This window comes from Uloborus diversus, chromosome 1 (genome assembly GCF_026930045.1).
Source record: "Uloborus diversus isolate 005 chromosome 1, Udiv.v.3.1, whole genome shotgun sequence".
In the NCBI taxonomy this organism is placed as follows: domain Eukaryota; kingdom Metazoa; phylum Arthropoda; class Arachnida; order Araneae; family Uloboridae; genus Uloborus; species Uloborus diversus.
The window spans coordinates 201,464,701-201,481,654 of record NC_072731.1 but is presented as its reverse complement, the minus strand read 5'-3'; the positions used below and the strand labels follow the sequence as shown (position 1 = coordinate 201,481,654).

The window sequence follows — 16,954 nt, the reverse complement described above, 5'->3', positions numbered from 1 at the left end:
GTGCATTGTATCAAAAATTTTACGCCTTAGAATTTGCGGAACAAAGAATCTATTATAATTTCCTGATGTATCACAATATAGAGATTTATCGGTACCAGGCATAGGAACTTTAGCTAATTTACCACTGTACTTAATTCGTCCCTCTAAAACGTCCTGAAGTTCTTCATCCTCAGATTGTGATTTTTCCCACATTTCTATATCATCTAGAGATGAAAATGTGATCTCCAATATTCGCGATAGGCTGTCCACAACCAAATTTCCCTTACCAGGTAAATATCTGATATCCGTAGTAAATTGAGATATGAAATCCAACTGACGGATAGTTCGGGGGGAGGATTTTTCATGTTTCCGCCGAAATGCGAAAGTTAGAGGTTTGTGGTCTACATACAAAATAAATTTCCTTGCCTCTAACATGTATCGAAAATACTGAATTGCACTATATGCTGCCAACAATTCTCTATCATAAGTTGAATATTTACATTGAGTAGCCGATAGTTTCTTTGAAAAAAAACCTAAAGGCTTGGGACCTTCGGGGGATAATTCATGCAATACACCACCCATCGCAAAATCACTGCAATCAGTTGTTAAAGCAAGTTCTGCATTAGTAGAAGGGTGATAAAGCAAAGTCGCTTCCGCTAAAGCACTTTTAATTTTTTCAAAGCTTGTTTCTGAAGCAGTATTCCACGGAATTTCCCTCTTATCTTGTTTTTTTGCTTTAATTAAAAACTTATGAAGTGGCGCTAAAATCACGGCGATATCTGGAATAAAGCGATGATAATAGTTTACCATACCCAAAAAACGTCTAAGTTCAGAAATAGTTTTGGGTTTAGGGAACTCTACCACTGCCTTCACCTTTTTTGGATCTGGCATACACCCCTTACTGTTTATCATATGTCCTAAAAGAATTATAGTTTCTTTCCCAAATTCACATTTTGATTCGTTTATAACGATCCCGTAGTTAAGGAAACGTTTAAAAATTTCTTCTAAATGCTTTTTATGCTGCTGGTGATTTTCACTCGCGATTAAAATGTCATCCAGGTATGGAAAACAGAAATTCAACCCTCTCAAAACCTCATCCAAAAAGCGTTGAAATGTTTGTGCTGCTGAACATAACCCGAAGTTTAGAAACGGAAATTCATATAACCCAAAAGGTGTTATTATAGCCGTTTTCGGAATATCAGGGGGGTTCACAGGAATCTGGTGATACGCCCTTATTAAGTCAACTTTCGAGAATATTTTCTTCCCGTGTAAAATGCTAACACAATCTTGAATGTGAGGAATTGGATATTTGTCCTGAACTGTTATACGATTTAGTGCTCTGTAATCGCCAGTTGGTCTCCAGTCATACTCGCCTTTTGGGACCATATGCAAAGGACTAGCCCAATTACTTTTTGACGGTCTACAAATCCTTTTGTCAAGCATATATTCAAATTCCTGTTTAGCTATTTGAAGTTGCGTTGGGTGTAACCGACGCGCTTTAGCTGAAACAAAGGGTCCCTCAGTCGGAATGAAATGAACTGTATTATGTTTCATTACCTTTTGTGAAAGAACATTAAGTTGTGTAATCTCAATATATTTCTTTAACAATTCTTGATATTCAGAATTCCCATAAATTGTTTTCACATTCGGAACCTCGCAAAATATCGATCGACCGCTTGCACTAAATTTAGTCACCGGATCTAAAATACGTCTTTTCTTTAAATCGACTAGCAATTCAAAATGCTGCAAAAAGTCCGCCCCTATTATAGGCTTTGTAACGTCAGCTATGATAAACGGCCATCTCAATCTGCATCCTAACCCGAAATCTAAATTTAATAACTTAGTACCGTAAGTATCAATCCCAGATCCATTTGCAGCGTACAAAGTGAATTCTTTTTTTCCGCTGTCTAAATTCAAAAAGGATTTTGGGTAACAAGAAACATCACTACTTGTGTCAATTAGATAGCTCGTTTGAGTTAAAATATCAGTGATATACAGTCTGCGACTAAATCCTGTTTTAGTAAAAGTCATAGAAACTTCCGACGATTTTGAAAAATTTGAAAATTTCGCTTCAAAAGCGCATGGTTTTACACATTTGGTAGCTTTGTCTTTAAATTTAAAATGATACCAACATAACCAATTATTCCGCTTTTCAGCTCTCAAATTAAATTGTTTACGGCCCTGAGATTGATTTGGAGACCTTGAGCGACTGCGGGTTTTTACAATTTTAGTAAGTTCGTCTACTTTCAGTTGCAATTGTTCCAACTGAATTTCAGTACTAGCAGTTTGGTATTTAAAAGTTTGCTTATCAATTGAGTTTACAACCAACCCAGTATATTCGCAAATCTTGTCTGCCATTTCCGCTAACTTTTCTAAATTTTCAGAACTGACCGCTAAAATTGTTTGCACTGGTACCGGTAACCTACGAAGCCAAATATTTTTTTAAAAATCATCATCTACATGACTCTCACTTAATTCTTTCATTTTTCGTAATAACATAGATGGAGATTTGTCACCTAATTCTAAGTCTTCAATTAATGTCTTTACTTTACGACTCTGAGAAAATTCGAACTCCGCTAACAATCTTTGTTTAAGTGCGGTGTATGATTTTTTCTGGCGGCTGACATAAAATATCGGTAGCATGAGACAAAGTTTCTGCATCTAGCGACGCAACCAAATGATCGAATTGCGTTTGTTCAACCGTAACGCCAGCTAACCTAAAACTAGCTTCAAGTTGTACAAAAAATAACTTCGCATTATTAGGCCAAAAATTAGGTACTTTTACAGAAACCCTATTGCAACTTAAGTTTTCAGCACTTACTTCCTTTTGAGTCAAATTTAAATTCTCTTTTGTTTCCATACTAACATGAAACAAATATTTACTGAATTTGTAACACGAACAACTAATAGCTTAGGTACAATGCTACACTCAAGAACCTCAAAGGACACATGCACAGAAAAGCAAGACAGTTGAAAAAAATTGAAGTTTTTCGTCGAAATAAATTACCTTCCGGTGAATTGCTGCGACACATTCTTTCTTGAAATCATTTCGCTACCAACTGATAACTGCGTGTTCAGGTCACCAATGTAGAGACGGGTAATCCAGTTGTTAAAAGCGAACATTTATTGTAAATTGCAACAAAACACATTACCATTAAAAGAAATAAATATAAATTAATCAGTTCCATCTCGGAATAATCCAACATTTACACAACACATCAATCCAGATACCGCGAGCTAGCCAACTCAGCTGGAGACTTTTAAATAAACTTTGCCAGATTTGCATGCGCTGTTTCTCTGAGTTTAGGCCGTTGCCACACCTTCATTAAGGTATGGAAAGAAAGATGGATTTTTTTTTTTTTTTTGACAATGAATCAATTTTGGGGTTTGATAAGAATTAAGAAAACAATACTATCAAAAATAAAATGTAAAACATATATAAGTTATTCAGTTGCTGTGTTGAGTTTCCTGCCGATTTCATATCAATATTAATATTTTAAAGCAATTTTAATTGCACAAATAATATTTCAGTGCAAAACAGCATTAAATAAAGGTCTCACCTAATGGCAGTTAAAAACAGCTTTTTCAAATTATGACATTGACTAATAAGTTTCTTGATGCACCCACATGCTGCATCAATTTTATAGCTGTAAAATATAAAACTTCATGTTACAAAATCTATGTAAACATTTACAAATGCCACATTAATATCTAAAATCATGAAAATGTTCTTTATGTATTCATAACAGTAAGAAAATTAGAAGAAACAAAATGCTAATGCAATTTTTGGAGGGAAAAAAGTTTGAGGAATGGGGGGGAGGAGAGGAATTTAATGAATATTCTGAAAAGTACTAGAACAAATGTTGAAATAAACACATGAGCAAAATAATACAACCTAAAAAAAATACTGCACTTTTTAATAGTAAAGGACTTTTTTTTTCGATACCAGAGGTTCCCAACTGGTGGTGGGGATTCGCAAGAGCTTTACAGTGGGTTCGCGAAAAAAATATTATAATGGCAGAGTTTTAACATGCCTGTTTCTGATGAAATCTCACGTTCAAGCGGTTTCAAGCAAATTTTGCTCCTTTTTTATTCATTTGTCTCTCGTAATTCGATACTCTTAGCATGAAAATATTTGTATACTTGCTGACACATTTTACATTTAAAGAATTTAGTCTGTCATTGCAAAGCGCCGGTTTCAGCGCTTGAGAATGATAGTCCTGAAGCAATGCTGAAAAAGCTCTACTATGAATGCAATGTCCTCAGATGAAAGAATTTGAAAACATTCGTTTCCTTAGAAGCTTTTGATCGGAAAGATTGATTAAACTTGATGAAAATATTACATGGAACATATGCGAGCGTCTCAAATATTTGTAAGTTTAGTTTCTTTACCATTTGAGTCCAACAAAGAGCTATTGCTCTTCTTGTGTGTTGAGTCAAAAATGCATGGAAGTGAGATCGCGCTAATGTTTGTTGCTATAATTTTCACACTACATAGACTACAATTTACTTCGAGCATTATTGTCGAAAAATAGAAAGAATGGCTAGTAACCCAAAAATACCACAGGAAGAATGGAAAATTAATTACTTTAGTACATTTTTGTGGGTGAAAGTCTGGCAGTGTAAGGTTTATGCAGTAAAAAAAAAGAAAAAAAAATCAAACGACTTTAACCATGCAACTTAATTTGTGCTATATGTAAATAAGGAATTTATAAAATTACTGTAAAAACTTTCTTTTGTAGTAAGTGAGATTGAAAATATTTGTTTTTTAAAAATAACCTTTTTTGTGTAAAAATTACAGTAAATGCTTTTTTTGAAAAGTAGATGCTTCTATTTTTTTCAATATGCGCATTTTACTCCGCACTTATAGCATAATTACAAGAAAATTCTTCAGCAATCAAATGATTAATGTGCTCAGTATATCTTTATCAAACAGCTAGGCTCGTAGTCTTTTTCACGAAGACTTAAACCGAAAGATTTTTCTCATTTTAATGGAAAAAGTTCATTTAGTTTATCTGAGACAGTTCCCTGAAAGGTATTTTAAAGATAATTCTTTAATTGACTTCTGATTTAGTGATAAATAACATAATTCATGTTCAAAGCTTGTGTAAGAAAAATTTCATCCTAAGTTTTGAACCTCTTTGTTCCACAAAAATTCCATTAAAAATTTTTTTCTTTTTAATTGATAGAAGCTCAACGCAGAATTATCAGTTTATTTTTTGGTGAATTTGTTTTGCATTCATTTTTTAGTGATCATTTTAGTTTATAGTAATATTTGTAATTCTATATTTTGTATGTATGTTTTTGTTCTTGTTGTTCACTATGGAGCAGCATCAAACTATAAAAAAAAAAAAAAAACTCCGAAATTTTATTGTCTATGTGTGTGTGTGTGTGCACTTTTTTTTTGCTTGTTACTTATTACCTAGTACCCAAGGGGTTCGCCAACCTCTTTCAGAGTTTGGAAGGGGTTCGCAAGGGGGAAAGTTGGAATCGGCTATTCTATACAATATATCAATCATCCCAAAGGGAGGAAAAATATTGTCATAAATTAAGTGCAACTAATGGGAAATATAATTTAGTGTAAGAAATAAATAAATACCTTTGTGCTGAGGAATAACAGGAAATATCCAACGTTTTTTAGCACAAATCTTTTTGGTGCTAAAAAACGAATATTTCCTGTTACAATACAGTATCTTGCAATTAAGTCAATAGCTATTAACTTTAGGCACATCAAGATGAACAGAAAGAGAGAATGAAAGCTGATTTATTTTTAGGTTATTACAGAATAAAACTTAAAATTTCAAAAATCAATGCAATAACCAATAACGCAAGAATCTTACAACAAAAGAAATTTGTACAAAACAAACAAAACTAAAATGGTTATATAATAAGATACTCTATTTACTTAGTCAGGGTTGCTATTTTGTAAAAAGTCCGGGACGCCGGAAGAAACTGGACGAAATGGACAAATGGACAAAATGAAAAATAAACTGATTATACATACATAAATTTATTGTTATGGTGTAATAACATTAATATATTATTCTAATAAATTTTCTATTATGAATTAATCATTTAATTAAAATAGAATCATTAGCTTTAGAATTTCATAAATTAAAAAAAATTGATTATACATTGGTGCAGTTAATTTTAGATCATAATTTACTTAAAAGTAATAAAATTTAACAATGTGAATAAGCTATTGGGCATGATTAGACTATTATATACAATAGTAGAAAATAAACTCGATGGGAATGTCAAATGAAATGCTAGGAGACATACATACAAAACAAAGATTTATAGACTAAAAATATTTTATAACTGTTACATTTTTCGAGTTTTTATTGATCAGGGGTCTCTATGAAAAAATACCTGAACTTTTTTTTCCAAGAAGAAAAAGTGTTTTAATGGGCATATATATATACACATTACGTGTATGTACACATCATATTATGTATATAAATAATTTAGATACATAGTTATTTGTTGGGGCTAAAACTCGAAGTTTTAATTGGACTTCATACGTCCATGAGCATGGTGGGGATTAAATTCTTTTAATTTTTCTCATTTCTTAAAATTTTCAAAGAATGTTTTATTTTCCTTCTTTGTATCTGAATCCTTAACCATTAATTATATTCATTTACTAATACACTAAAGCCTAATACACCAGCATTTTTTAATGATCCCCAGTTTCTTTTATGAGTATTTGTAGAAGAATGTTGCATTGCAATAATGCCTTCACACCATCATTAACATATGTAAAGGGCTTGTTGCAAGAAACGCAAAACCAAAATCCAGCCCTATCAATTTTTTTACACTATATTTCCATCTTTTCATTGTAGGAATCCACTTTGTTTAACCATTCTCAATTAAACTTGTTCTTCTTTCCTGCATCGATGAAGCCAATATCTTCAGATTTATCCAGATGCCTCATTTTTTAAATGAGAACATGCAAAGTTCAAATGAATAAATTTATCAAACAAGAAAAGTAGCGAAATGAAAAGTAAGAGTTAACTAGTAAAATTCAATCCTAAACAAACTAATTTATATTTACGAGGAGCATATTAATAACGATAAAGTATAATTAGAATTAGTTCAATAACAACAGAACGCACACAGATAAAGATCATAAACCAGAATATAAAATAAAGAAAATATTTGCATAAGATCAATTCCTCTAACTGCTATAAAGAACAAAGACAGGAGTCGAAGCTCTTATTACTTTTCTCTTCCTACCTTCCCCCAGTTCACAAAACATGACCGTAGCTTACGCTTCATATTTATACCAAATGTCTTCAATTTGGATTTTTTCGTTTCATCAAACATCGCCCTAAATTTTACTAAAGTGGGTTTTTCTGAAAATATAGAAGTTCCGGCATTTTCGAAGATGAAGATGCCGGAATTCAAGATGAAAATGCCGGAAATCCGGTAAAATACCGGAACACAATCACCCCTGATTGATGTCACTCCATAGTAAAATACTTATGTACTCAGCATATTTTATGGATACGTTAATGTCATTAGTCATAAGAAAAATTACTACTTTAGTATGGTTGTGGGTACTCAGAACAGTGTACCCAAAGAGGCTATAATAGGCAAGAGCTTTAAAATGGCCATTAATCTTCATTGAGGACTAATAAATTGACTAGGGGGAACAGCCTAGTCAGAGCCTGTTGCTGATCATCGCATTTGTATTTGTATTGCAAGAACAGATTTCACTTCGTGGCAACATTTCTTTTATTAATATCAAGTAGTTTTTCTTTTTCTTTTTAAATATGATTTTTAATGTTTTGAAACTCTAATCTTTAAAAACTTTTCGTTTCTACTTTTGAATTTTATAAATGCACTTAATATGGGCAATAAACCTCCATATCACAGATAAACATCTTAAAATTTACACCTGATGTGCTAGTTTTATAAATGCTATTACATGCATTATAGTTTATTTTAACACACTCATTTGATTTATTAACACTTAAATAAACTTCAACTGATCTTACTTTTTATATATTCACTTTAAAATATTTTACAATCAATTATTTATATACATATTTATGTATGCTATTTTTATCTTAAAATATTTCTTGAATTGGAAAAATCTAAATAATTATTTGTTATTTTCAAACTTCAAATTTTTAACCCAAAACTTTCAGTTTACTGATGAAGTGGAAAAAATGGACAAAATGACATTTTGTCCAGGATGGTTTTTTCCAGGGTGGACAAAGTAGGACAACCCTGTACTTAGTTGAAATAGAAGAGACTGATAAGTGATCAAAACTATACTGAAAACTCTATTATTCAAACAATAGGATGAAATGATCGGCTTTCACTGAAATCTTTGAAAAAAAAGGTAGGGAGACCAAAAGCTCTGATTACAATTTTTCTGTTTCCAAAAGATATGATAGAGCATGGAAAAGAGAATTGTCTTTGGACTACAACTATTGTAAATTAATGAAAGCTGTCATTTTGAGCATTTTTTAAGAAGAACAACCTCTTTGCTAACTGATGCTGAGCATTTTTTAGTATCAAATGTAAATTGTTGAAAATTTTACGGTTTTAATTTTAGTATAATAACAAATTTAATACAATAAGTCCCAATATCATTTCAAGCAGCTGTATCAATTTCCATATCTCTATATCAATAATATTAAAATGTTATGGAGTTTTTCCAATGTTGACAGACTTTTGGATCAACTTATATTTAAAGCTGAACAATCCACTACTATAAAGATTAACAGTACAAAGTAATTATAGGATAAACCATGAGAAAATATATGTACTAGGGATAATATGTGTTGAAAGATATAGCAGCATGGTGGAAAAGGGTTAATAAGTACATTGATTTCAAAGTTCAAAATTAAAAAAATTATAAAAAAAGCTGCCATCAAAGTGAAAGCAATATACTAACCACCAACCAATATCTAACTCAACCAACTCATGACACTTGTCAGCCAGTTCAAGAATCCCAATGCAAGTTAAAGAACATGCTCTCCAGAAATCCAGAGTTTTAATGTTTCTGAAATTAAAGAAATTCAAATATTTCCAAATCAAGAAATTTACCAGATATAAGCAATACATCCCAGTTATACTTACGGCAAATTTTTTCCAACTGCACTGGCAAGTTCATTGAAAGAAGAGATATTTTTACAACTCCCAAGAAGCAAGTGTTCTAACTTAGTACATCCTCTAAGGAAAAAGGAAATACAATATGATTTCTGATGAAGAAACTAATCTTCTTCATCTTGCAAAAGCAGACATGAGTATACTTACTTAATAATTGTTAGTATAGATGATTTATCAATGTGTGTTCTATATAAATCAAGATAAATCAAGTTTTTCATTTCCGAGATGAATCTGAAACCACTTTGAGTCAAGTCAGCAGCGTGGCAAGATTTCATTTCAAACTCTAAATATAATGGATGAAAGTATAGATGACAGCAGATTTTCAAAAAACAAAACCAAATCAAAAATATTCAATGTGCACAGTAGGGTGGGCCGAAATAAGCCGAAATTTTTTTTCGGATAGCGCGCAAAAGTTGCGTAGTGAGCTAGTTAGCACTCACAAAAAATTTCTTGGATGTTAAAAAATATCTAGCCGGCGCTATTTGACATTAAAAAACCGAAAAAAAAGAGAAAAATGAATTTTTGTCAAAATTTAAAAAAAAAAACTAAATTTCAAATATTTTGCTGGAATGCACCGAAAATGTTATATAATGAGCCAGTTCGAGCCCATAAAATGTTTCATTGATTTTAATGAGCATTTAACCGCTCCTTTACGACATCAAAAATTGGAGAAAAATGAAAAAATATTGAATTTCTTTAAAAACCAATGTGAAAATTATTTTTCAAAATGAAATTATAGACTAATTAATTAAATACCACTATTAATCATAGTAATCAAACCACATTGGAGCATAAACTAGCATTACATACTTTACAAGCAGTGTAAGCTTTTCTGGTGGAGTTGGAGTGCCTATATACAAACATAACAAACGGTTTGCAGTTGTCAGCCATCGTGCATGACTGAGTTTGCCTGGGCTACTGTCAGCCACACTAGAAGGACAACTACCATCTTTTGCGGCAAGACAGATTCTATACAAATATTGTTGTTCAGTACTTAAATTTTTTATATCTTCCATGTCCAAAGTCAGAAGATTCAAATATGACCACCGGATTTTTTTCAATCTCTAAGAAGTTGTCCGATAGCTCCAGAATATGAATGTGGCCCCTTTGTGCAACCGTCCAGTTCCAGAATAAGATGCCTCAGTGGCAACTCATTAGTATACAGCAGACATATGTTCCACTGTAAAGGTCTTTTGAGATATGTCTGAAGCAAACGAATTAACTCCACCTTTCCATCCCGTATTTACATTTGTTCTGTCGCATCCAATAACCGATAAGTTAAGCAAGATCATATTATACTTTTTTGAAAAGCCTATAAAACTTGCGAAATTTCTTTTGCACTTTCACGAACTGTTAGTGATAAATGACCGATGTTCTTGCTACCTGATTCTTCTATCAGTGCTAAATATGCTTCAGATGCTAATTTTTGATGGCCAGATGTCTTTTGAAGGGTGTCATCTTTGTGGCCGTCAAAATACAAACTCTTTATAGCTGCCCCTTTAACTGCTCTTAAATCCTTTTCTTTTAGCTCGCCCCCCTTTTTTTATCGACTTCCCTCCTTACTTTGTTTTTATCGACTATATATTTTTGTTGTTTAGGAGAAACTAAGTCGAAATCAGCGAGAACTGCTGAAGCAATTTTAGCCACTGCTCTATTTGAAGTGCCAGTTAGATCTGCAGCTAAAGCTGTATGAGACATAGAAAGTCTCATTTGACTTCTCGTTGTTGATAACGCATCAGTTCGCTTACGTTTTCTTGAAAGCGGATAATTCAATTTAAAATCGTCATCTGTATTTTCTGTGCTTTCTCCTGATTCAAACTCTGTTTCAGATTCATTCAATGTAATATGACTTTCCTTAACCCTCAATCCTCTTGTGCTGGGTACTGATACGTCTTTCTCTTCCAAAGCAACACTTGTTTCAAATTTCTGGCATATTTTTTTCTTTTTCGTAGTTTCTGGGTTATTACCTTATCCACTTTTCCAATAGCTATTTTTCTTACTGTCCTTTGATCAATTTGAAATTTTTTCTCTATCAGGCACTTTTGCTTTTTTCTGCAATTACATGAATATAAATCTGCGCATTTGCAGGCACAAATGTCAAACAAAGTCGTAGCCTCTGTTTTAAATTTGTCTAGCTTTGATTATAAAAGTTGCATCTTTATATTCTTAGCATTTTTTGTTGCGCTATTATATTTAAAATAATAAGATAAAATCATGGTAATCACTCTCCTTACCGAAACAACGGGAAGGGAACCACGCTCCCAAATATCAATTACTTTACTTGCAACTACAGCAGCCACACTTGCAGAAGATGGTTGCTTACTTCCTTCTCCCTTTATTTGCATTCTAGTGATTTGATAACATCTGATAATGTCCTCATATGTTGGAAGAAATAAAGCATCGGGAGGAGACAAATCTTTTTCAGGTCCAAATAGAAGACTACTTGTGCTTTCTCGCGTTACTTTTTTTTTCGCGCGTTTCTCCATAACAGTCGTGTTGTATACCAAAACAAAGATAATAGCGCAATGACATTTAAAATTTCTCTTTAACACGTTCTGCAGCGAGCAATCGAATGCTCAGAATTTCGTTCTGACTGAAGCGCAGAGAGCAGCCGGCCGGGAAACTTTTCTTTCCCCAAAGATGGACACTGGACACGAGAGGACCCCTTTAATTGCTTAACTCCCAGCTGTAGAGGAGTAGAATTACAGCTTGATCAGTTTAAAGGACTTCAGAGGATTCACACTTTTTTTTAATACTCAAGGGCTCTATTTGTCAAACATATATAAAATAGTTATAAAATAACCTTAGGAATAATAGAAGCAGTTGAGCACCGGTTATTATCCAGGAGAAACAATTGGAACCGAAGATTAAAAAATTAGCATCTTAAGTAACTATTTTTCATTTGAGTGTGTGCATTTTTTTTTATTGACGTACAAATGTCACATAAAATTGATTGAATTTTCATTGTTTTTTCTAAGTAACGTATTGGGTAACATTCCATTATTTACTTATTTTGAAACTACTTAAAATTTTTGTTTTTTCATTTTTTCCATGTTTCAGTCTTAAAGGAGAGTAGCTAAAGATTCTACGAAATGTAGAAAAGTGTTTGAGGATTCCAACTAATTCACTGACAGATACTTCTAATGTTTGCTGAAACTAGCCTCAGACTCTTATTTTTGACCCCTCCCCTTTTTTTTTTGTTGGAAAAAATGCATTTTTGCCCTTTTTTTCAGTTTTTCAAGGCCAAATAGCGCCGGCTAAATATTAAGCAAATTTAGCGAAATTTTTTACGGGTAATAACGGGCCCATATAGCAACTTTTCCGCACTATCCAAAAACAGATTTCTAAAAAAAGTTTTTTCGGCCCACCCTAGTGCACAGCAACTGATACTTCAACAAGAACTAATGTTAAATTTCAAATTATAAAAAACCCTGATCCCAGCTGCCTTACCTTTTATCAAAATGAACTTTGTCGGCCAGAAGACACATTAAATTTAAATATATTTAATTTTTTTAATAACATGTAAAAGTAAAGAAAAAGAAAGATAATTACAGCTAATAAGTTTTGCTACACACAAAAGCAGAATCAAGAGGTAAAATTGAAAATCCATTAAAGTCTTAATTATATACCCTAAAACCAATTACAAGTACTTTGTTAACAAAAAAAAAAGGCAACAGATAAACATTTTAAATCACTGAGTTTTCTCTCTTTCAACAATGAAATAAAAATAAACAAAAAATAGAAGAACAAGGAACTATAAATTTAAAAAAACCAGTAGCCCAGGGGTTGCCAAACTTTTTTGATTTGTGACACCCTTTGAAGAATAAGAATCTTTTTGTCCCCTAGACTATCTTTTTGACACATATTGAAACCATGAACACTTTCCAGTACCCTCGTCTCTCCCAGTGGCACCAACTTTGGGAACCCCTGCACTAGCCTCTCCAGTGGCAGATAATGGGAGGGGTATCATGACCCCCCCCCCCCCTCAAACCCGCAACAGAATTTGAATGTTTGCTTAAAAAAATTAAAACCTTGATCAAAATATTTTTTTAAATTCAACTTTTGTTTGGCATAATATGAAAGGGTGGATACAAGGAAGGGAGGAGGGGGGGGGTAGTGACCCTCACGACCGACCAACAATACTTTGTAATTGTCATAAGGTTCATTGCATTTGAGCAGTGAAAATGACTGCTTTAAAAAAAAAAAAAAAAAAAAAAAGAAAACTGAACGAAATCATAAGAAAAAGTAAATAATTTTTGAACTTTTTTGTGGCATTACATATCATTTTTCTATTGATATATAGCTCTGCTTGAGACAGTTTTTCTACAGCAGGTGCCAGAGAAAGAGCGTGTCTGCAGCCCTAACGCTTTTTATGCAACAAATTTAATCAAAGATAGTTATTGTAAAACTATTTCCAGAGCTACAGGAATTGCTTCAATTGATAAAGCATTTGAGTGTGTAAATATTTTTTATGTAAAATCTCTGTAAATTACTTCTTTCTGTCGTGATTTTTAGACAGTTTCCTTTTTGTTTGTGCTGAGTTATGTGTAAATGTGCTGTAAATAGTTAATTAGTTTGAATGTTTTGGATTTTGTGCCGTGCTAGAAATGTAAAACTTCAGTTTTGTGTTAGCGCGAAACCTCGTTATGCGAGGGTTCCCGTAAATTAGCCCCGCATATTAGATGAAAACTGCTAGAAAAAGCCGCTTTTTGTTCGAAAAGGACTACCTTTAACAAGGACAATGAAGCTTTCGGGTGACAAAACGTTGTCTGTTTTTGCAAAGTAAAAAAAAAAAAACAAGTGATAAACCCAAATCTGATGGAAATATATCCCGAGTTCCTGTATCAGTTTCTGAGACTGTGACTTCCTCGTCCCACCTCCAATTTTTCTACAACTGAAGAAAATCAGTCGGTGAGTATTTATCAATGTCCGAATAACATTCATAAAATATTTAACTGTAAATTAGATTTTCGCCGAATATTTAAGTGAAGTTTTAATGGTATATTTCTGCATACAAGATGGATGTGTCACAATCAGATATCTGAATGAAATGAACCTTCTTTACGGAGATATCAGTACATAAAACACAAAAAAGAGCAGTGACCGTCGTAAGAAGCTATTATCTTAATGTTTATTTCATTACAATTAATATGCAATAACTTTTTAGTTACGTCATTTAGTTAATGTTTAATCACAACTTTTATGCTAAACAATCCTTCACTTCAGGCCCAGATCTATAATTTTTGTGTTCCACTACAAATATCAACAAGCCCTATAAGTTTCATGGTCTTGTATCTGAGATACTGTTCAAAGTCGCTGTGTAAATTTGATCAGGATTAAAACTTTTTTTTCGGCCCAAATTCAAAGTTCACCGTTAGAACTAGAAATATCATACTATAATTTCACGGTTTTTACAAGAGGAATCCTAGAGGTCAAACTAAGACTGATTCAAAATTTTTGAAAATCTTGGGTTGCCGTTTCCAAAAATTTAGGGTTGACAACATATTCTAAAACTAAAAATTATTTCAAAAAAAAAGAAATTAAAAAGGGTTATTTTAATGATTTTTGTATGCAAATTTGAATTTTTTTATGGGAAGCTTTTTTTTATAGTATAAAAAGAATTAAAAATATTCAATGGTTATTTTATGAAATGAGAATTAAAATAATTATAACTGAAAATGCAGCGAATTCAGAATTAATATATTCCTGTTTTAATAATTGGTTGAAAGGGGAAAGCAAAGAATTTTCCTGAGAAATACCAGGTTTTTACTACTTAAGTGACCTCAAATTTTGAGGGAAGTTTTATTAATTTTACTCTTTCAGGGCACGCAAGGGTAGGAGTTGTTCTAAAAATTCCTAGACTTTGAAATTAGAAAATTTCAGCCAAGTGATACTTGAAGCTAAAGCTTTTTTTTTTACATTTCCTTTTTTTTTTTTTACATTTCCATTTTTTTCCCCTTTACAGTCATTGTATTTTTCACATTTTAGTCACTTTTAGGCTGAAATAGTAGCACTTTTTTTTACAAAATAGTCGTTTTTGCCTTATTATAAGCTAAAATAGTCGTCACAGTCAGCAAGTCTTGAAAATAGTTGCTTTTTCAGTCGCTAGTGGCAGCACTGCAATATGGCTGACTGCCACACAGACTACCAAGCTCCTGGCCAAAGGGTCAATACTGGCTGGTCAAAGACCTTTCAAGTATATTAGTGGTGACTATGTGTATTTAATTTGTAGCCATCCAAAGCTCCAATTACAAACCAATAACTTTCAGGATACTGGACACAGCTGTTTGATTCCTGGTATGATTAAAAAATATCAAAATGTCGATCGATTGATCTTGTGGCATCTAAGCTAAATCACACTTCCACTCGAAAGGTGGTGTTCGAGAAAACGAAAGTGGCACTTGTTTATCTTAAATCAGGTAGCAATATATACTGGGAACCCTTTCCAGGGTGGTTTTAACTAAAACAACAGTTGTAAGGCAGACACAGAGCCAAATGTTATGAATCGATTAATATATCTCTTGACAAGAACTGCTATTTGATTAAGTAAATCTTTGGTACAGAACAATCTTTATAATCCAATTGGGGTATAGGATACTCTGCTACTATAACTGTTACAGTTCACAGCACATGCATTTAACCATGTTTTATTAGCAACAATATGGATAGAAAATGCTTAAATTAATATCCAAATTACTTTATGAAACCTTGAAATTTCTTTGTATATCAATCAGCAATACATGTGTGTTGATGTTAATTATTTAAACTGTTATACTTACTATGTCATTTTATACAACCAACCTTGTAAACTTGGGCAACATTTAGAAATGGCATTTAAAACATGGTTGTTGACAAATGGACAGCAGGAAATGTTTAAGCTTGTCAAATTGCAACACTTCGTTTCCAAAAACCTGAAATGAAATCACAGTGTTAAATAAAATTGCTTGTCTTTTTTTTTCCTCCAAATATCAGACATAACTAATTTTTAATGAAAATATTACTCTTTCAGTTATCACTTAACCCAAAACGCTTAGCCCAAAAGTAAACAGCAAAGAAAATTTTGCAATTCAATGCACTCTGCAATGTTTGAAATGTAAAACTATTGCTTTAATGCAATAGAATTCCATTACAAGGACATGAAAAGGAAAAAAATGTGATTTTTCAGTGTTAATTAAAAAAAATATGATTTTTTAGTATAAATCTAAATCAGATTCTTTTCAATATTTTTTGAGCAAACTTTAGGATTTGAGTTATTAATGAATTTTGTTGAATAAATATAACTTCATGTGAAATTCATACTTTCAAAAATATAGAGAAACACCATGAATTACCTATATCAAAAAACCTAATAAGTAACATGGAGTGAAATACATTTTAAAATAAATAAATGTGATTCAAATCAAATTAAACTGTCATAATAATGCACTATAAATATAGAAAAATTGGGGGGGGGGAATTGGCTGGTGCTCCATTATCTAAACCGAATGAAACTAAATAACATTTCTTACAAAAAAAGAAATGAAATGTAACAAAATGAATAGGCAGTTAAACATTATTGCATTAGTAGATATTACATATTATGTTCAAATATCTAATGGTATAAATATTTCTAAAAAATAACACAATACAATAATAATAATAACAAATAAATAAATAAAAATAATTTTATAAATTATTTTTAAAATATTGTCTTAGTTATTTTTTATGAATTTACACACAAATGTATTAGGGGAAGATCATATACATTTGTATCAATATATATCTTTAATGAATTGTATGATTTAAAACTTTAGTTTGAATTCAAAAGAGTTTATTAATGTTTTAGTTTATTTGAAAATTATGATACCACAAG

The 16,954-nt window shown here is 32.0% G+C and overlaps 1 protein-coding gene across 1 annotated transcript in view; it reads right to left on the bottom strand.

The window, feature by feature from the left end:
* Positions 1 to 3,535: 3,535 nt before the first annotated feature.
* The window catches only part of LOC129218160 (F-box/LRR-repeat protein 4-like), a 47,303-nt gene continuing 33,884 nt past the window's right edge, over positions 3,536 to 16,954 (bottom strand). Inside the window, exons 9-13 of the mRNA XM_054852378.1 lie at positions 15,904 to 16,013; positions 9,250 to 9,385; positions 9,073 to 9,165; positions 8,888 to 8,995; positions 3,536 to 3,626 (exon numbers count right to left, since the gene is read on the bottom strand). Of these exons, the coding sequence (XP_054708353.1) occupies positions 3,536 to 3,626; positions 8,888 to 8,995; positions 9,073 to 9,165; positions 9,250 to 9,385; positions 15,904 to 16,013 (538 nt within the window). The remainder of the gene's footprint in view (positions 3,627 to 8,887; positions 8,996 to 9,072; positions 9,166 to 9,249; positions 9,386 to 15,903; positions 16,014 to 16,954) is intronic.